General features: G+C 40.1%; 1 protein-coding gene across 1 annotated transcript in view; it reads right to left on the bottom strand.

Annotated features, from left to right (window-relative positions):
• Nucleotides 1–10,414: 10,414 nt before the first annotated feature.
• Nucleotides 10,415–21,383, bottom strand: part of VAT1L (vesicle amine transport 1-like) — a 49,871-nt gene continuing 38,902 nt past the window's right edge. The window contains exons 8-9 of the mRNA XM_009878652.1: nucleotides 12,905–12,988; nucleotides 10,415–11,005 (exon numbers count right to left, since the gene is read on the bottom strand). Coding sequence (XP_009876954.1) covers nucleotides 10,907–11,005; nucleotides 12,905–12,988 — 183 coding nt within the window. The 3' untranslated portion in view covers nucleotides 10,415–10,906. The remainder of the gene's footprint in view (nucleotides 11,006–12,904; nucleotides 12,989–21,383) is intronic.

Here is a 21,383-nt window from a genome sequence, read left to right as displayed (position 1 = left end):
TCCTTACATGTGCCAGACAAAACGATTTGGACAAAGCCTTGATTTAGGCACTGTGAAGCTCTCCAGACAGTCTGAATTACGCATTCACAGGTTCATAGCAGGTTACCAACAGTGCAGCTTTGTTTACTGCCAGTAGGGCTGGCCAGAGCGAGGATTATATTTTGGCTTGCGTGGATATTTGTAGGATTTTCCTATACCAGATGGAAAATCAGCCCTTCTCTATAGTGTGATCATGTCTCCCTTTGGTGGCTGCGTTTCAACAAGGGCTTGAAGGTTCTACTCAAGGGCTGAGACTTCCTGCTTTGCTAACCCAGAAACTTGAGTTCCCACCTCGTGTATGATCTTTGAGGTCCCTAACTCCTGTGCCAGGGCCCTTCGACAGAGACACTCCCAGTGCTGCTTCTCCACCCAGCCAGCGTGGCTGCCTGCTGACAAGGAGATGCTTCAGCTGGGGGCCATGAGCCTGGCTCGGGGAAAGAAGCCAAACCACGTTTCTGCAGGTCAAGGCTGTCACAGGATCTGCAAACAGCTGACCCTGCTTCACTGTGTCTTAGAAGCAGCACTGCCCCCATGCACAGGCATAATCAGCTCATGCACCGGGCCCCAGGGTTGGGAAACGTGATGTAGTCCAGAAAAAACACTGTTCTTTAAAATGTAAAGGAAGTTTTTTAGGTGCCTAGTCAGGAAGGAAAAACAGTGCCCAAATGCCAATGCTTGGGAGGTGTTTGCTTGTCTCTGCAGGCAAACTCAAGCAGGGAGCACCGGGGAAGGGGCAGCTGGAGGCAGAGGCAAGCGCTGCCGCGGCCCTGCCCCTGTGCCGGGTGCAAGTGCCAGGCAGCCTCCCAGGCTGCGAGAGGGTCGCAGAGGCATGAGAGCGGAAAAGGAAAACGTAACCCGTAACGGCGCAATTTTCACCAAATCTCCTCGAGAAGGAACACTAGTTTCTGAGACTGCTGCCCTCTTGTGAAGGTCAGGAGCATTACAGCCGCTCCCGTCGTCGTCTGCTCTCGCGGTTTTGTTTAGGCGATACACAGGTGACTTTTGTCATGTTACTGTATCAGACATCGCTTCAAACGCTGTTCCTAAAATTTTCCTGAATTGAACACGGAAGTCCTTGAGAACTTTTTTGAAGCCTTTAGTTGCTTTTCCTTTGCTGAATTCCAGCTTGGGCAGAAAGAACCATGACAAGGTAGCACAGTGCCCATCTTTACTGTTAGCTGCTGTCTTTACAGATTTCAAATCTTAGTAGATGCTGTGGGTGGATATTGTAGCCAGACTAACATGTCCTCCAGTACGGACTAGCAAAACATGTATTTACCTGTCTCTTCTGGTATGTTCTGAAGCTTGTTTGCTGACTGCTCAAGATATCTAGTGTAAAACCAGCTTATTAATGTCTCTATAAAATGCACTCCCTGCGCTATATATATGGTGCAGATGGACCCTGGCTGAGAGTGGCTGCAGTTGTACCTGGGAGGTTGGACTCATCTGCATCGTAGCGACATTTCAGAAGCAGGGATTATGCATCTGGACATAGCATCCTTCAGAACTGAAGGAATTCATATTGAAACATAACAAGGAGCTAGAAGTGGCTGTTGGTGGTGAAAAGGGGATATAAATTCCTACTTACCTTTTCTTCGTGAAAAATTAGATTTCCCTGGTAGAGTTGGAGGATGGGACGTGTATCTCAGTGGACTGCTTGGGCTATGTGTGAACCTCATGTCATGCCCCTAGATCATTGCCCATCTCCCATCTTCCTAGCCCAGTGCAGCAGCACCATCCTGCACCATTACTCCACAAGGCAGGTGCGGCCAGAGAGCCTGGGCTGTGGGTTTATGTTGTGGGATTAAGCAGCTGGAGATGTGCAGGTGGCAGGCCCACACATCCTGAAAAATATATGTTTTTCTGGGAAGCTCTTCAAACAGGACTTGGAGTCACAACATGACTTGCAAGCAAGGCATTTGTAAGCAAGATTTGTGAGTAAAGGAGATTTTTGTGTTCCACTGTATCCAACTGCAAATGCAGCTGTACTTACACCCATTCAAAGCCTGAAACTTGCCCTGTACTTTAGTCCCAGCACATACTGTGCATATATGTCTGTTGTGTGACCTTACACATTGGGGAAGAAGGGAGTTCAAAGACTGCGTTCAGATTTGAAGTTTTTTGAAACTGAAATTTGATTCCTCAGCGGCAGTTAGAACATCAGGAATAAACAGGCTATTTATTCAAATGTTTTCAAATAATACTTTCAAATGGAAACTATTCTGGCCTTTGTCAAGTAATTTAGACACTGTGTAAACATAAACTTCACAGAATTTTTCATTATTTCATTATTTACTCTGTCCCGTACATTCTTAGTGCAGTTTATTCCCATTTCCAGCAGATGTCTTAAGTGCCCTAGGAATGATTAGGATTTTATATTTATATTCTGATTTTATATTGCTTACCCATCAAAGTGAAAGAAAAGACCAGGCTCTTGTCTGCATAATACTCGGGGTAAATCCACATTGTACGGCCTTACATCAGTGTTACCCAGTAGAGGATCAAGCTCAGTCTGATTATACATTTTCTAGATGCTTCATTACTGTAGGCAGAATAGTTGCAGACAGACACATCAGGTCAAATATGTTTGTACAACTGGAGTTTCAGAAGGAATTGGGAGATAATTTGTCTGCTTTGCCAGTATCATTTCCAAAATAATGCTATGGGCTCTGCCTGGATTAAATCAGCTTCATGTAACAAGGTAGCATGATTTTACAAGTTACATGGATCTCTGATTAAATTAGCTGATTAATCTTTTAAAAATCTCTGAATAACGTGTTTGGTACCACTTCATCGCAGTGGGGAAACGGAAAGGTTAGTTTGCCTGCATTTGACCTTCGTGTTCTCCGCTGACCTGGAGGCCTGCAGCTGGCACGGACCTGCCAAGGGTTTTGCTTTACTTTGCTCCTTGCCCTGTGCCTCTCCTCTCAAAGCACTAGTACCTGCACACAGCTGCAGTGCAGTGCTGGAACCACAGGTTGCAGCCGTGTGCCATGCTTCCTCCCCTCTTGCATGCGTTGGGCAATCAAGTAGTGGAAAGAGCTGGGGGTTTTTGTGGCTTTATCAAGCCCTGTACTCTCTCACTCGACAGACTTGCATGTTACTGGAAGGCTGTCAGGCCACTCAAACGGGGAAGGAGAAGTTCCCGTCAGTTAAATTCTTGCTAAAGGCAGCAGAGGTTTGCCTGCAGAAGGCAGTCTTTGCCCCTTCTCCAATGACTAACGGCAAAGCAGTCCAGGACTATCCATCTCCCCATGCAGATGAAAAGTGGTGCCAGGTCACCAAACTGGATGTGTACAAGTGAGCCAGCATAGATCTGAGCTAGTCCAGCCTGCTGAGGTGGCACAACTGCTGTGGGAGGGCACAACTGAGCCAAGAGGTTTGTGCAGCACCTTGTACTGCCACGTAGACTTCACAGCTTGGGTCTCCACTAGTTTGAGGAACTTGGCATGCTGCTACTTGATGTAGATGCTCTGCAGATTGCAAGAAATGAATGGTGTCTGTTAAGGTCATCTCTTTGAAAGGGATTTAATGTGACCAGAAAACAAAACATCTGTTCCAAAGAAAGGCTAGTGAATCCATCTCTCAATGCAGGACCTGTAAGATAAGTGCTTCCTTTGCGTATCCAAGATGCTCGTACAACCTGGCACTTGATCCAGGAGCTTGGCCGGCTTTTGCCGCCTGCCTCTGGTAGCCCATAGCTGAGTGGCCTGAGTGTCAGGAGCAGCACAGCTACAAATGCAGAGGGACGGCTGTATTCTCTATAAAAGGATTTACCATTTTGTACTTCATTTGCTTGTTCCATGAGTAAAACCAGTATAACCAAAAAAGATAATTTGGTTTGGCAATGTATATAGTATATTTTAATGTGGAGAACTGAGTAAGGATCGGGAAAAAAAATCATGTGGGTTTTTTCCCCACCAAATAAGTCACACCATGGTAATAAACATTACTTCCTGAATTTTTAGTATTGCAGCTATGTTTAGGTTCATTTAGAGGACCAATCAACTTGATGCTGTCACTGTTAAAGCCAGTAGTAAAACTCCTGTGTGATTCCAGTTTGCGTTTGCCATCTTAATAGGAATAAGGAAGGAAGCTTGCAACAATTACCCTTTTATTATTCTGTTTTGCTTGATGATTAGCAAACAGAACACTGTGTAATAACTTTATGCATTGCTGACATGTTGAACAAAATGCAGATCAAAAAGCTCATGTGAATCATATTATGTGTGCTTTATTAAATTAACCTACAATGCCAGGGAATGTGCTGCAAGAAAGACAATATTGAAATGAGAGTAACCTTTAACATGTGAACTGTGAGAATTGATTAGAGCAAGTGTCATGCAGCACAGCCAATGGCATCTAATACATTCAGGTGAGTGGTTGCAGACTGATCATTCAAGTAGGAGCTTAAAGACAGCTCCTTCTGTAAAGCTCCTGTCGCACGCCTGTGCTGACTGTGTGACTACTGCCTCTCCAGGAGTGCACTGCATAAGCACATCGCTCGGGTACAGCTCCATGTCATGTGGCAATCAGGCTTCATTGTGGCACTTGCCTTTACCGCCCAGTATGCAATGTCATTTCCCAGCCGATCCTCAGACAGAACAATCCTGGCTCTACCCATGAGGCAAGGATGAGCCAGCCGGCTGGATCCCAAGTCTCATCTGAATCCAGGTGCTCCTTGGTGGAAAAGGCTGGGTTTGGGGATCCATGTTGCTTTTTTCCCTGTGATGCCCTACCAGAGGCTATTACTCAGATACACATGGAGAAGATGATCAAGAAAATATTAGAAAATGCTTATAATGGCTACATTCAGGGTTAGTTCAGGCTCTGACATATCCCATTTGGTGAGAAAGCATGGCAAATTTAGACTATTGTCTCTTAGCTGCATATATTTCTATAGGGTTTGCTAACAGGATCACAGCTGAGGGCGTTCAGCTTAAGCTTCTGTGCATCTCCTTTGCTTCAGAACAGATATGATCTGAGACAGAGCTTTCATCCATGGAGGCAAAACTTTCAGATCAGCTGCTAAGTTTAATCAGGATTAAATGCCAGAGGACCATAAGTCCATAAACCAAATGGCAGTATTATGGCATTGGACAAGTCACTTAATTTTATTTTTCTTATCTACAACAGAACGGGTCCAGGAAATCAAAGAGATGCTTTTACATGATCAATGAGATACTTGGCATGTCACAAGAGACTTGATTTATTTTGTTTTTATTTTTTTTACAGTGGGAAAATATTCTTAATATAAAATGCAGACAGTAGAAGGAAAAGAAAAAGAAAACAACCAAAAATAAAACGGCAGCAGAGAAACAGAAAAACAATCTGCCAAACCAAATTGACTTAGAAAAAACACTTATCTCTCTTCTGTGCTAGCAACAGAAGAAATGTTTTCTCCTAGAAACCTCTGGAAAACATCACTGATCTGAAACGTCCTCCAGGCCACACGATGCATGTATAACCAGAAAGCACCCCAGTTACCATCCAGCTAAGTGCACTCACCAGCCTTTACAAGCACTGTTTGGTTATTAGCTTATCACCTGGCCAGCTCAAGGGCTAGCCGTTTCAGGGAAAGTACAGAAATCCTTTCATAAATAATGCATGTAGCATATCTGCCATCTCACTGTTCTAGGGCAGCTAGGATGCTGCATCCTTTACTGCTGCACTACAGAGTGAAACACATCTCTCTGTGTGGGAAATGTATTTACAAAGATTACCCAGCAGAAGAGCACAAAATGATTTGTACTGGAACCTGCAGCTTATCAGAAAAATGATGTTTGGCAGGACACAGCTTATGTCTGGTGGAACGTAGCACATTTCCAGTTCTGGCAGAGGCAGAGCTGCTTCCAGCAGGGCTGCAGGTACCAGGAGCCTGGTTGATGGCAGCGAGGGCTGGGACCTGGGACTGGCAGAGAGCCCTTGTGCCCAGGAGGGACAGCAGCTTACACGAGCTGTGGGCATGGGCTGCACAAGCACTGCACAGCTGTAGCTCTAGGAGTAAACCTGCCCCTGAAGCAGTGCTTACCTCCTAGTTCCCAAGCCCTCATCCCTCACAGGAGAACAGTGTCAGTGTCAGGCAGACCTTTATACAGTAAAAAGCATCTTTCGAACCTTCTTTTTTGGCTTTCAAGCGTACAAATAAATGATCAGATAACATGCTGCAGAATTTACTCACTTGTTAATCTTGGGCAGAGACATACATGGTTCATTTCTCTTCAAACATTCATCCTCTGACTCTTCGTTATCTGTTCTCACGCCATCTTCCAGTTTCTGCACAGCACACTGGTGGCAAGATGCCCAACACGGCATTGCTACAAAAAGCAAAGCTTAAGGCAGCGGTCAGAAAACCACGCCAGTTGCTGCTGAGGTAGTCGACAGAGATAGGCCAGGTAAACCCGAAAGGAATGGCTTAGTTTCAATCAGTCAGCAATCAATCAGCATGCCAAGCTCAGACTGAGGAGATACAGCTCTGTTTACATTTATACTCTAACCTCTTCTCTCAAAGGAGAACATTAGGATGTTTGCCTAGATGCTACAAATTACTTGGGAAAAAGGTGCCTTGATGCAGGTAGCAGTTAGTGTGGTGATTGCTTTGCCTCTTTCTGCAGTGAAACAAAACATTAGCTCACGCCAAAGGACTTGGGTGCTGCCAGGAGGAGAAGCTCCTGCATGATTCTCTAGGAGCTGGAGATCTGAAGTGTGCTGGCAATTACGGCCATTTTAGGTTTTTTTTCTGAACAAAGTCAACCAGGATTAATCACAAAGCTCACAGCAGGTGAGAGGGGAAGCACAAAACGGCGGATAAGGTGCAAGTCATGGATACGCAGTACCCTAGGCTGATTTTTGCGTTTTATCTGGCCAGATGCACACAAAGGCAGCCTGGTAGCAGCCTGTGTGCGTGAGTTCGTGTGACAGCCAGGTACAGATGGCCCAGTGGGAAAGCTGGTGGAAGGCAGAGCTTTATTAGTAATCACTGAGTTTGCAAAAGGCTATGGCTGTTTGCTTTCAGCCTTATCCTGGCCCTGTGATTAGGGATGCACTGATGATTATTTACTTAATACTTGAAAACAGAGGGCACAAATTTACTTTGCTCCTCTTCACAACGAGCAAGTGTTCATATGAACTTTCAGATGCAGCAGATGCAGTAACTACTGAAGCGAGATTTTCCAGGGACATCACAGGCTTTAGAACATGTCCTGCACGACTGGAGCGAACCAAAGCTAGCATCTCCTCTTCTCTTAGATATTAAACTGAAGTTCATTGAACCACTTCTTCCTTTTGTGCAGAAAGGCCTCTAAAGCCAGGTACTCACAAGCAGGCTTGAGATGACTTGTAATATCTGGCAACTGTAACCAGTTCTTTGAAAGAAGAGGTGTAAGCCTCCTTAGAGCCCTGAGTTAAGGCCAAGATCCAGGGAGAGTGAGATTTTAGATTCCATCTCCACCTGCTTTCTATTAGCTAGTCTGGTGGGGGCTGTTTAGGATCCTATTTTAAGATTATTCCCTTAGAGTATCTTCATTTCTGAAAGGAAGTGTCTCTGAGGACAACTTATGTGTCAGTCCATCTCCTAGGGCAATCTGAGTGCTAAAATTCTGGAAACTACTTTCTATTCATATCAAAACACACCTGAACACTCATGAACAGAGCTTATATAATCTTTTAAATTTCCTGGGCTGTAACATTCAGTGTTTTATATCTAAATTGTTGCTGTTCTGTAAAGTAGCATACGTAGCCATTTTAATAACCTCAATGTACTCTGTAATAAAAAAAATAATCTTTGTATATCCCTCAGTGACCAAAATAGAAAATTAAGCCTCAAATTTTCCTCTTAACCAATTCCAAGTCAGTTCCCTAATGTGACCATAACATTAGAATAAAACATGTAAACCAAGGATAATGCTATGCTTAATATTTTATTTATATTTTTATGTAAACATAATTTGCTTTGTAGGCACAATATAACAAAAGCTCTAAAGCAACAAATACAATTAAACAGTGTTTCAGTTCACTTCAATCAGGCTTAAGTTAGAGAAGCTTTCACAGTTCCTTTAAGGCAAATTGAGAAATAACTTGTTTCACTTGAAGAAACTAACCAATTGTCTTAAAGTTATTTATACAACAGTCAGTAGTAAGCACAAACCTTCATTTCTACTACAATAAGGCTTGGTCAGTAACAAGCCTTAGCATTGGCATTTTGTGTAGTGCCCTCAATCACTTCAGCTGCCGTACTACTGTTTGTGGTATTTGAAAAGGTTCTTGGGGCTTGTGGGCCAAATTCTGCCACCACAGAATCCTGCTTCTGGAACAGGTACCTAAAAAATGTCCATTCATTTCAGCAGCAACTTTCTCATATGCCACAATGCTACCAGTGAAACACAGAGTAGAGTTTAGCTTGCTGATGGCAATACTCATCTGTGTAGCACTTAATTAGATCCAGCAATATTCCTTTGTACTCCCTGCAATTACCTGATATTCTGCTGATCAGAAAATGGCCCTAAAATTGGTATGAATTAGCATGAGGAGCATTTTTGCCTTGCTAACAAAACCAGAAAGAACTAGCCAAAATTATTTCATTTGATTGTTGTCCCTGTGGTGTCTGTGGCCATGACCAAGATCACCCATCTTTATTTATCTTGAAGGGTAATTTAACTGTAGAGCCAACCATACTGCGGTTTGTAACAGAAGAACAGAGTTGCTATTCTGCTTGCCCTACTAATTTAAGGCCTTGAGAATGCCACTTTACTGCCAGCTCAAAGGTCACCAGCAATATTGCTCACTTTGGCATCAAATCAAAATTCCTAGTTATGTTAAGGTTTGTTGCAGGACAACATCATTACACTAACTGCAAAACAAAATTGGGCATGTTTCCTACCATTGTTAGCTTATGAGTCATGAAAACTTAATGGCCTTTCTTAAAAACCCGACTGGCAAGGCCAATACATGGAAAACTCTCACTGAATATCTAATTTTTCTATGGATAAAGTCCCTGTTCAGGCCTGATACAGCACTGGAAGTGTAGGCAAATCCAGCTTCTAAAGAGAATCAACTATAGTGAAGTTCTGCATCAACATCTCAAGAAAACGAAAGTTCCGGTTTGCTTAATATTTCAAAAGCTTTTCTGACATTTTTCTTGTTACTTCTACTCATTATTTTGGAATTATTTTAACTCATGGGAAACTCCTTCAGAATGAATGCTCTGCACAATTATCTGGTATTAGAACAGCAACTTCATGAGTACAGTGTAAAGAGATGGACGTTAATACTCACGCAGCAAGGTGAAACAAACAGAAAAAAAACAAGAAAGAATCTTCTAAAACCACACATAAAAGTCATCCAGACCCACAAGTCCTTTCACACTGAGAAAAGCCCCAAAAGGCCTCGCTCTCCACTTTTCTATATTAGTTTTTAACTTCTGTCACTACAGGATGCTTGTTGATTTAGGTGAACAACTAGCCATGCCTGGGGAAATACCTTCTTTTGAAGAAAATATATTAATTCAAATATATATGGCATTATACAACCTCTCTGACATTCTTTTAGCATTTCTACTGTAGGTGATTGTGGTTGTTTTAAAACAATTTTTTTAACAAGACAATTGAGGACCTGAGTAGCTGCTGCTTTAATAAGTGAAACACATGGAAAAAATATTTACTCTTGTCATGTTTAGATATAGTTTCCACTAGTGGGAGGTAGATAAGACTAGCTGGTCTTTGAATACTTGATCCTGCAAATAATTACAACCATAACTGTACATGTGGAGCAGAGGTTTTGACAGAACTACTCAGCTAGATAAAGTTATCCCCGTGCATAATTTCTGATGGGATTAAGGCCTAAAACTCAATTTTAACAGGGTTAACCTCTGCAAGAGTTCAGCTCCAGCTTGACAGTTGATCAACACATTAGCGATTTCAGAGCAGTAAACTCCGTCAACAAATGTCTGTCCACATAGTGATGAGTGAGCTTTACTAACATAATTTTAAAATGAAATTTAAGGTTGGTTTGGATTTTGGACAAAGATGAGTCAGTACATCCTTAGCAGAAGATGTTGATCTGTCAATGTCAGTGCTAACTGCTACAGGCAATTAAAGCTCTGGGTCTAAAAAAGAGTGTCTCATGACCTTTTTTTTTGCCTGTAACGTAGAAGATGATAGCTTAGATCAACAGGAAGGCATGACAGTTGGCACTCTGAAGTGTTTAGTCACTGGTGCTGATGACTAACGTGATTGTACAATACTAATCAAGGTCTCTCAATGATTTCTTGCACAATTTCAGATTCCACAATTCTAAACGAGGTATTTTTGAAAAGGAAGATAGGATTGCTTATAAAATGATAAAGCATGACTAAAGAAAATGAAAACCCGTCTTTTTTTTGCAACTTTTATCTGTGGTTCATAAAAGGAAAACTATTTTAACACTGACAATCCACAAACTTAAAATCCTCCCTCCAGTTACTAGAATCTTCCAGACAGCAAGTGGGGAATTACTTATTTTGTTACTGTTTCCAACTTGCAAAAAAGCCCAAACCCTCAAATAGCTTTATGTAAAGTGTTGGAATTTGCATGAGAAAGATGCCCATCTAAAATTACACAATAAGTTAATAAGGCTTTTAAACTGGAACAGAAAAATCCATGGGACTCCTACAGGGAAACTGGGTATTACACAGGAATGTCATAATACTGCACTGGATGAGAATGGCACTTGAGTTCAAAACAACAATGATCAACAGCTCATAGCTCAGCTGACTGCAGACAAACACAACACACACTGTACTACAGCATTTGTTCACTGATGCACAGAATAGATTTCCCAGTCTTGTTCCCTTCTACTTCATCAATCTTTCTGCTTCCACCATCTCTGGCTGTTACTGAATGAAGGGCATGCGCTCTTTATTCTCGTTGTCCCCTTCGTGGTCTTCTTCCTCTTCGCCAGCCTCGCTGGTCTCTGTGCTGTCGTTGGCCATCTGCAGGATGAAAGATGAAGGGCATCAGAGTACCTTTAACGCTGTATAACAGCGTTATCATTCTTGTTTCAGTTTGATTCATTTGATCAAGTGACTTTAAAAATGAAAGAAGACATGGTTGCAACGTGCAAAACTTTTGTTGGCACTATCGCTTCCAGCCAAAACTGCAGGCTGTTCCCTCATGGCTTACAGCTGACTTAACGTAATAAAAAGCTGCTTTGTAGGACAGTGGCACAAGCAGACTCTCATCTGTGTGCTTTTAGCAAACCGATATTAAGGCTCTCAGCTAGAAAATACAACTGTGTAGAAAGTTTAAAAAATGTGTGAGACCTCTGGCTTACAACTCCTTCCATATCTGCTCTTCCAGAAACACGTAACACTGTGCTTTAGCGCCAGCGAATGGATGGGATTTGGTTCTGTGTGAGGTGCAGTGTGACAAAAACCAGAGAGCAACTGTTTCCATATAAAAACCGATGAACCTTTGTAGAGCATCGGATACGTAGACACTGACAGTGAAAATCTTGGCTCATACAGGAGTGGGGAGAAACTGCACTTCCATACTTTATTGGAGATGCCTGTACAGGTAGTAGGCGACAGCAGAAATTTGTTGTTCGGAATAGCATTTAAGGACACATCATGTTTTTTCACATGGAAATATTTATTACAAGCTGTGTAAAGGTGCGAGGCTCTCCCGGACTTCCTTTTGTCAGTTTGACTTATCTCTGGAAGCACAAGAAGAGGCTGGGCAACTGGACAGGTGGCAGTGTTTCCCAGTGTAGGTTAGTATGATTCAATTCTTTTATACACCACCACTACTACTCTTAGGACACAAAAAGGTTCCTGTATTAGCTTATAACTATTTCAAAAGCAGCTAAGGAAGGGACTCATTTACTTTTGAAGACAAATGCTGTGACACTGTACTTTCCCTGTTTGATTACTGGCCTCTTCTGGAAATAAAAACAGAATTCTCAAGTACAACCTGATTATAATAGAGGAAAGCAAGACTCTAAAGTTACCCGTAGTTTTGAATTAACACCCTTTTGTGAAAGTGGATCAAATTTATTCTCACCTTCTAACCAATGTTAAGATGCAACTCAGTTATAAAATAATGCCCAGCTTCTATGTGTGAGGCCCCCAAACCCTTCTTTTTCCTTGCAGCCATTTCGTATAAGATTTGGGGCCTATTTTAATGTAAATGCACGAGCTTAACTGCAATTCTCTCGTGTTCTTTTGAAAGAGGAGATATCTCAGATCTGAAAGTAAACCTCATACATCAGTGTCGTTTTTCATTATCTTCACACCACAGGTGAACATTTTCTTTGATTTACTGCTGGTTCGGTACTGTGTTAAGCGCTCCAGATCCAGGGGACCAGAGCTCCATCATAACTATCTTCCTTCAAAACATTTCTAGAAGGAAGTATTGAAATATTATACTTCATATATTACTAAAAAAAAGTGAAAGTGATTCCCACCAAAGGTATACTCTGACTTTTGTACAGGAATCAGAAAGTACATCTACATTTGTACGCTGAAATAATATTAACTGTATCCTTTTCTGTTCAATACACTTACTAATACAGACATTTTGTATTATGTGAAATGTCTATTTTCCATCACAGGAACAGAAATAGATGTATCAGTTTAATCCTGTTCTAAGACTTGCAGACACATTTTTGGAGAGGCAGAGAGCCATTCAGTATAGAAAAGTAACTGCTGGGACTCCAGAAATTACATTTCACTTTGGGTTAAATATATAAGTTATGGTTATTGGTTGTATTTATGGGCTATATATTTAGAAACAGTATAAAAACAAGTGTAAGGGGTATGTCTCCAAAACTCACTACCACGCTTCACCTTGCGTGACTGTACACCACCACGTATGAGGTGCTTTGCACTCACCAGGGGAGTGGGTGCTTTCTCCACATCCAGAATTAGTTTTCCTATATTTCCTCGATCATGGATTCTCTGCATGGCCTCCTTCACCTGAAAGAAAGATAACCTATTGATAATTTCCCAGCATACAAAGAGAAGCCTGAATTCCTTCCTCCCAAAACCTGCAATATGTTTAAGGCATGCTATATGCAAGGTCATTCAAAGAGCTGCTTGTAACAAAATTAATAGTTATACATTTTTTCAGTGAATTTGTAAGGCCTAGTTTTTGCTTTGCATTTGCCAGAATGGGATATGAGTCTTGATGACAGATCCTGAATGGCGTAATACGTACATAATGTTAATGCAGTAGAGAAGTAATGGTTTGCTGAGGTGCAGAGAGAAATACAGGCTCGGGGTGTTAATCCTTACAGGCTGTTCATTAGATTTTCTCTTTGCGGAATATTTATGAAGAAGCCCTACTTTCACTGAAAGTATGATATGTTTTTCTAATTGACCTATGGTATTTTTCAAATAATTTCTTTTGCTTTCCTATAGAGGGAATGCTGTATCCAGGCAGTGACTATGACTAATGCAATAGTATGGTTCTTACTGCATAACCAATCATTTCTTTCTTTCTTTCGCTCACTTTCTTTGTCCTTAAAAAAAAAAAAAAAGTAGCGTCCTACAGATATGACTAAGACTAAACATTTAACAGCTGGCTGCAATTAGCACATGTGAGAGAGGAACAAAACCCACTTGTTAGTAGTGCACTGGAGAGGAGCTTATTTTGATGTATGACATTTCAGAACTCACGAGAGCTCTGTGTTGATTTGAAATCGTGTGTGTGTGTTGCGCTGAATGTTCAATGTGCAGCACGCAGACCACTGTTAAATCACTGAAAATTGGAAGATGTCAAGAGTTTCCTCACCTTCATGGTGGGAAACTTCAGGAATTGAAAATGTGCACAGAAATAACAGCATAACAAGACATGTTGGGACAAGGAAGTTTTATGTTAATAGGATCTACCATCTGTGATATAGTTTTATTAGGTATTTTAAGAATAATGGCATAGAAGTTTGAAACAAAATACTGACTTGGAAACAGGCGGCTTCCACAGTACATTTAAAAGCCTGAACTGGGGTCCAGGTACCTCAGATAATTGCTGAATGTCTAATAGAGAAGGAGGTAGGAGATTTTTAAAGATACTAAGCGAATGCAGCTTTCAACTTCAATTAAATTTAATGGATGCTGGGCACAAAATGTATTTACCATCTGTCGGCCTTGTTTTGAAAGCTGACTCCAGTGAACTCGAAATTCCAACCTTAATTTTGCAAAGTGGTTCCCTTAACTACTAAACACTAGACTTAAAACCAATAACCTGTTAGACCGAAGAAAAGAATTGCACTGCAAAACATGATGACTTTCTAACTTGGGGCATAATTGGAAATTCACCTTGGAAAACACAATTTATGAATCCCACTGGATAGAAGGTTGATCTCTATATGTATTCCATAATCACAGTGACTTCTATGAAATTTACAGCATAAACAATACCCATTATATAAGACTTGCTCTGCACAATGGCAATATTCCTTTAAGAGTATCCAACAAAGACAAGAAGTTGCAGCTGTGTCTCTTTTTTTATGACTATTATTAGCCAAATTAAGCTTTTAGGAGTCTACAGCACATCATAAATAACCAACTTGGATGTGACAGAATTGGAGAAATCCGCACACAGTTGTCTGTCCATTGAAATTTATTACCAGAACATCATGTGGAAAGAAGGGTAGGCAACATTTATTTTGATTTGTACCATATCATATTTAGCAAAGCAAATTTGAGAAAATGTGCTTTCCCTGCATTTTTCACATGCACAGGATCAAGTTTAAGACTCTGGAGAAAAGTTCAGTCGTTGTTTCCAGGACAACTGTAAGTAGCTTGCAAATGCAAATAGCAGGCAGAGGCAAAGGGAACAATAAAACTTAAAACAGTAATAGTGGCGGTAGAATCCAGGTGGAGCTATTAAATGTATTTTTAAAATGGAGAAAAAGTATGAAGAGCTGATACAACATCTGTGTATTTTAGAGTTATTTGCAACTTACCTACTCGGTTAGTCAAATTCTGTACTAGCACAACACCATTCAGTACACAATGTCGGAGTTAAGAGACCACGTGCTATTTCATAAATAAGTAATTTTTATGTTTATGGCTACTAACAATCCACTTAGTCAACTAAGACTGCAACTACTTGTTTCCCAAGGTGCCTGAATACTAAAGCCATTCTCTCTTACAACTATACAGGGCAGAGAGCATTAAAACCTTTTTGCATTTTTTCAAGTAAACATTTAAAGTGCTGGGTATCCTTTCCCAGGGTGTGGTACGGCACTTCGAAGTCTGTGCCTGAGGGTTTGCATGTTACCAATGCAGACTGTCAACCACACTGCCCTGGGTTAAAATCAGACCCAGTCCTAATTGGTGGCATGTGGAAATCCTGGAATTTGCTGGAAGTTCTCTGAAGTGGTTAAAGGTTGATTCAAAATAAATATTCTTCTAGTAGCAAGGAACAAAAGAGTTTCCCTCCTCTTACAGAACTGTGTCCCTAAATTACTTTTCACCAGTTTTTCTATATTGGTTGCTATTTCCATTTGTCAGCCCAAATCCAAGTAAATGGATCCGATGTACTTTTGTTTATATGGACAAGTTAACTGAATTACTTGCTGTACAGTATCGTCAGCAGAAGGCTCTTGGACTGCAATAGTTCAAAGGCATGTTTACTAAAGAATTTCTAAAAGAGTTTCCATTGGAATAAAAGACAAATTCTGTTGGGCTTCATTTGCTTTCAGTACAGCTCAGCCCTGAGAGAGTTTGTGTCTAAACTAATGCTGAACTACAAACTTTAGCCTTGAGAGCCCCCCAGTATTGACACAAGATGTATCACAGAGCTCTGCACTGGAGTCAGAACTAATTTTACACAGTAGTGGACAACTGGAAATGCTTCCACTTTCCATGTTATTTAAGGAAAACTGGCAAACCAGTTACTGAAAAACAAGACAGCTCCAGAACACTGCACAGCCATGCACTGTCTGATGAATCCAACACAGGCACTCCTAGACAGCAGTAGAGGAAAATGATTAATAGCAAAGAGAAATAAAAGGAATTCCAACTTTGCTTTTTCCCTCAAGCACACTTGCATTAATTCGTATTTTAGTTTGACACACTGTTTTTAAGCATACTCTAGAGTAGAATCATCTTCCTCTTAAACGTTCAGTCAAGTGGAAAATGATAACAAACACAGGAAGAGGACCTTTCTAACTCAGTTTGAAACAATTTGCATTTGCTTTAGGGAATATGCTTTTATAATTGCAGAAACAATTTTGAACAAGTATATTTCTCCTATTCCTTTCAGTTTTACAAATGGTACAGCCATGGTTACGTTACTACATATCCTGATCTAAGCATTTTTTCAGCAATGACAGTGAACCTGGAAATTAAGATGACCTATGCAATAATGAGTTCACCTGTAAAACAAAAAACATGGTTTAGAAATACAAGACCAATGTACCTCAAAGTCCTTTACAAGTCATGCTTACCATGCCCTGTGAGAAGTATGCAAATTCTCATTTTCCATCATAACTCCCCTGCAGATTTTCTGAGCCTTCTATGAGCTCCCTCCTCACACCACTCTGCTGGACCCAAGCAGAGAGGCAAGGAATATAAAATATATAGGGTTTAATTAGGAATGTACAGAACAATTGCACTGTGTGAGTATTATAGGCAAAATTTTAATCTATTAACACACACTTGTACATTTAAGAAGGTGTTATGTTACCAACAGAGTTCTTCAAAGAAGTCTTGATGGAAACATAGACTAAATAAAAAAAAAAAGTCACGAAACTGGCAAAGACAGCCTGTTTAAACAGCCTATTTGAGAATATTTTCCTGAGTGGATGTTATGGTCAGGATCTCAGAGCTCCTCTTGGATCAGAGCCATTTCTGTCCATCTGTGCCATGCATCATACCGAGATGAGCAACAATTACTGTCAGTGGACCTTGGTAGGGGAGTAAGGGCAGAAATGCCTTCATGTTACTGGTCAGAGAATGTTCTAGAAGAGGTTTTGTAACAGCTGGGTTCCCCAGAAGTTTGACAGCTGTCCTGAATCCGCTCGAACACCACCCTAGTGTCTCTCTTGGGGTAATCCTCGAAAGTATCAAGAATTTTGAATACTGCGTCCTCTTTAAAATTTCTTATTCTGCTTGAAATAGGCTCATCTTCCCCAGCCTTGAGTCTTTTCAAAATCAAGCCAAAGCACTTACCTTAACCAACAATAGTAATTTTCAAAATACTGTTTAATACTTTTATCTCCTACCAGACTGTAACAAGGCCCCTCTCTAACAGTTTTTATACAGGGAAGTATTGCAGAAAGTTAGGAATTGTAAATGTCTACATATAAACTAAAATAGAAAAGCAAGAAAAAGCAAACTGGTCAGGCACACTGGATTCTAGATTCGAGGGACAGCTATCTGCCTTGTCTTCCTATTTTCAACCATCTGAGTTCTACAGGCTTTCAAAAACAGTGCAGGTAATGATACACAGTAAAGAAAAGGATTTGGGAAATTCTAACAATGGCTAAGTCTGGAATTCTATGTGAGTCTAACAGATTTTTAAAACCTGGATTGAGAAAGCTCCATACTTGTTCCTGCCAGTGAGAACTTTGACAATAACTGGCTGTACCAATTTGCAAATTCAGAAATGGTGCCACACTTGGGCTAATGGCATGCGACACTCTGCTCAACCTTCCTTCACTGAGTCAAAAATGTTAATTATTGAATATTATAATCCTGCCCAGTTCATACACGACTAACTCAAGGAAGTCAACAGGAAAATCACAGCACATCTCAAGACAATGCTTGGACTAGAGAGGTGTACGTAGCTTGGGGTGTTCTGTTTGTGTGCTCTGGCCGAGTGTGTTTTCCTGTGCGTTGTGAGGGAGAAAAGATTAGTCTGGTCTTTACTTTGTGGGCTATTTTTTTAGAAGGTATCTTTCTGATGGAATAGATTGCGAAAATGATTCAGTGTTGTCTGAATTTGAGGAATTCAATACAATTGCCTGAATTTGTTGCCTGAATTTGGGGAATTCAATAAAATTTTACAAAGACTGGTTATGTACCTTGAAATTACTGATACTTAGGTCTTGATGCTACTTATTAGCAAATTAAGCCAAAAAGGAAGACACAAAAATTAGATACTTCTGAAAGTTCATGTGTGCAATTTTAAAATTATATCTTTTGTAAAAAAAAAAAGTTGTCACTGCAGCAAAGAGAATGTTTTCCACTAGGCTGTAGCTCACAGAGATGCCTATATAGTCTCAATTTAATAAACCAGCTTATTTAATAGTATCACATTAGTTCTAAATACTGTAAAAGAGAAATAGCATGGTATGTAAATACAAAGGATATCCTGTTCATTGTAGCAATGATATGCTAAATTGATGTAGTATCTCTAAAAGACATCCCCATATTTCTTAGTAATACCTTATGGCAGACCATATGATTTGCAAACTTTCTATTTCGCTAAAAAAAAGATAATACTCTACAGTAACAGCCATAAACTAATCTCCTCTACCGGATATACTAGTGTATGCACTGGTAACACGATACAGTCTTATTGTAGTCACTCTGTCATTAGTGAACTGATAGCAATTCTAATTTAAAATAAAGTACAAGCTTGCATTAAAAAAAAACAAAACAAATTTTGGTTTCTAACTAGTATTTCTGAAAGAGTAAAGTACTAATAATAGAGTACTAACAGTAAAGCACATTACATCCACAAATGTCTTACATAAATTTAATGACTTTATCAGCACTCCTGACTACTTTGCAATATGTTTCTATGTGAGAAGTATATGTAAAAAAAAAGCACAAAATTAAGCATGTTATTACCTGTGACCACTCAGAATGGAAAAAAAAATCTTTATACTGAAATTAAAAATAGCACTCACAACACTTCTTTTACTTACCTAGTTTCTGCAAATGTAAAATCACCAAAAAAAGGTGTATTCCAGAGAACAAGTAACATAATACGCTATCAGATTACGACATTACATTTGGATATTTGCAGCTAGTGTCTGATTACATTGGTTTTCCATAGCTGTTGATGGGAGGGTGTAAAACCAGGCCATTTTAAATGCACTTAAAGACTTCTTTTCCTGAAGCGTATATTGGACTCCTGCCTTAGTAGTAGGTTTTTTTCCCTATGCTCTCCTTGGATTTTTCTTGGTTTTAGCACTATGTTTTCCCTAGGTGAAATTAGTAACTGGGGCAGATTCCTTGTCTGGCTTTTCATTTTAAGACATTCATTTCAGGTCCCCACCTCTACTGGTAGTCCTGGCACTCCTTACAGAAGACTCTTTGTCCTTTAACCTTGGAACCCCACTGCAGAAGCTTGAAAACTCTACTGAGACCATGACTACTTTGGAAAATTCCTGAACAGAGATGTCCTCCTGGATGTAAGTCTGACCCTTTAAAAATCATATATGCCTGAAACAAACAATTACGCTCCAGCTTTATATTACTGTAGTCAATCCTGCACTTATTTATCCATTTTACTTCAAACTCATTGGCTGGCTGTTCTACATTTCAAATCAACAGCCACAGTCATCTCTGCTGAGGTATTCATAAATGTCTGTTGACACTGAGTTGTCTCTGGAACTTCATTTTGTTGTCAGAATATAGCAAAAGCAGCCTACTGCTTTATAAATATAGGAAAAGTTAAATGGAAAATGTAGTACTAATTATCTATTGCATCATTTCACAGTGTGCAAGAGATAAATGCAGCCTGCCAAAGAAATGGATGCCATTTTCAGGCCTTTGGATATTATTTTAAACATCATGATCCATTTCTGTATTTGGCACTTACAAGGAACCAGTCCCAGGAGTAAAATAAGAGAGGCTGCAAAGTTGGAACACTAAACTGCTCTCTATGCCAACATATCACATCGGGGGCTTTAAGCCCACGTTAGCAATATGAATGTTTAGTAGAAAGAAACAATGAAGGCAACACGCCATGGAAAAACTTCCTAGTGGAAATGTCAAAACATAACGCTTTCATCATCCTACATGAAGTTGTTCAGCTCAGTAATATCATGAATTTTATATATGCTTTTTAGTAAAGTTATATGTTTACTTCAGCAAAATAGCTTTATCTTGAGGCTCTCTTACTTTTGCTCTCCAAAGAATATGAGGAGAAAGAAGGAAACACCCATTCAGCCTGCGTAACCATTAGAAACAGAATCTCAAGTCTTTTCTCAGAGGTTTTACATGTTTGTTTGACCTGTATTTTCAATAAAAGAACTTTCAAGTTACGGAGAGAAAAAAATAGCAGCAGTGCAAATGTCAAACACAAGAAATGTAGAAACTACTGAACATATATAGATAATTGTCTAAAAATACAGGCAGGTACTAGAATCAGAAGCCTTTGTTCAGAAATAGGTTGGAAAAGACAAATAAATATTAGGTTATTTCACAGGATCTTTCTAATACAGCGTGGTCTTTAGTTTGGTGGTGGTGTGCAAAACAAATCCAAAATGTACTTTGTAGTGTTATTTGCGAGGTTCAGTAAATGTTGGAAACACACTATATGGCAGCTACTTTTTGAGGAGAATTTGGAATATTCTGTGTATACAAATGAATTTCACTCCCAGTTCCACTAGTGTAACTTCCCTGACATCACTAGGTTGCATGTGAAAGAACAGGTATTGGGCGAGGATAAAAGTCTCAGTTGTAAAGGAACGTAGTCATGTTCAACAGGCTTCAACTATTTGAACATAGCTTCCGTAAATGAACTTTATCCTTCAAACACAGCACTTTCTGACTGCTCTACCAGTCCTTGCAGAGCACGAACCTTCCATTAGGTGAACTCAGTATATTTTTTTACGACAGGTGAGAAAACTTGCTCCTATTACTCTTGTCCTAGTCCTCTATATGCAGCTGAAACAATAAGAAGCTTTGCTTCTGCATTACTTCTGTGCAGACTCCCTCTGACAGAGAAGACCTGTCTGTGAGAGCATTCCTTACCCATAATTAATTCCTCTCTTGCTGGCTGTTGTGTGTCTGAGAAGCCTGCAGCTGCATCATGTCTGCAAAATCACATGGACAGGATCTCCATGGTGATCGTGTCACGCGCTACGCAAACATCAGCCGGCTAGTCGAGGTTACTTTGGCAACCCAAGTGTCACAGGTAATGACCCAAATCTTGTTCAGATTTATGTAAGAATAATCTGAATTTAAAACTTGCTGGTTGTTCATTCTAGAGCTTGTTCTCTTCTGTTGCGGTTCATAACAGGCACTATTTCAATGAGCTTAAAGCTACCTTCATTAGAATTACAAACACTAACATCCATATTGTTTATCTAAGCATCGTTTCTACGCAGTGACAAAGAAAAAGATGCATACTGCAGTCTAGTCTAACATTAAAGCTTTCATTAGTGCTGTAAGGCAACGTGATTTT

Source organism: Apaloderma vittatum, unplaced genomic scaffold (genome assembly GCF_000703405.1).
Source record: "Apaloderma vittatum isolate BGI_N311 unplaced genomic scaffold, ASM70340v1 scaffold27941, whole genome shotgun sequence".
Taxonomy (NCBI): domain Eukaryota; kingdom Metazoa; phylum Chordata; class Aves; order Trogoniformes; family Trogonidae; genus Apaloderma; species Apaloderma vittatum.
This window is presented reverse-complemented; position numbering and strand designations above follow the sequence as displayed.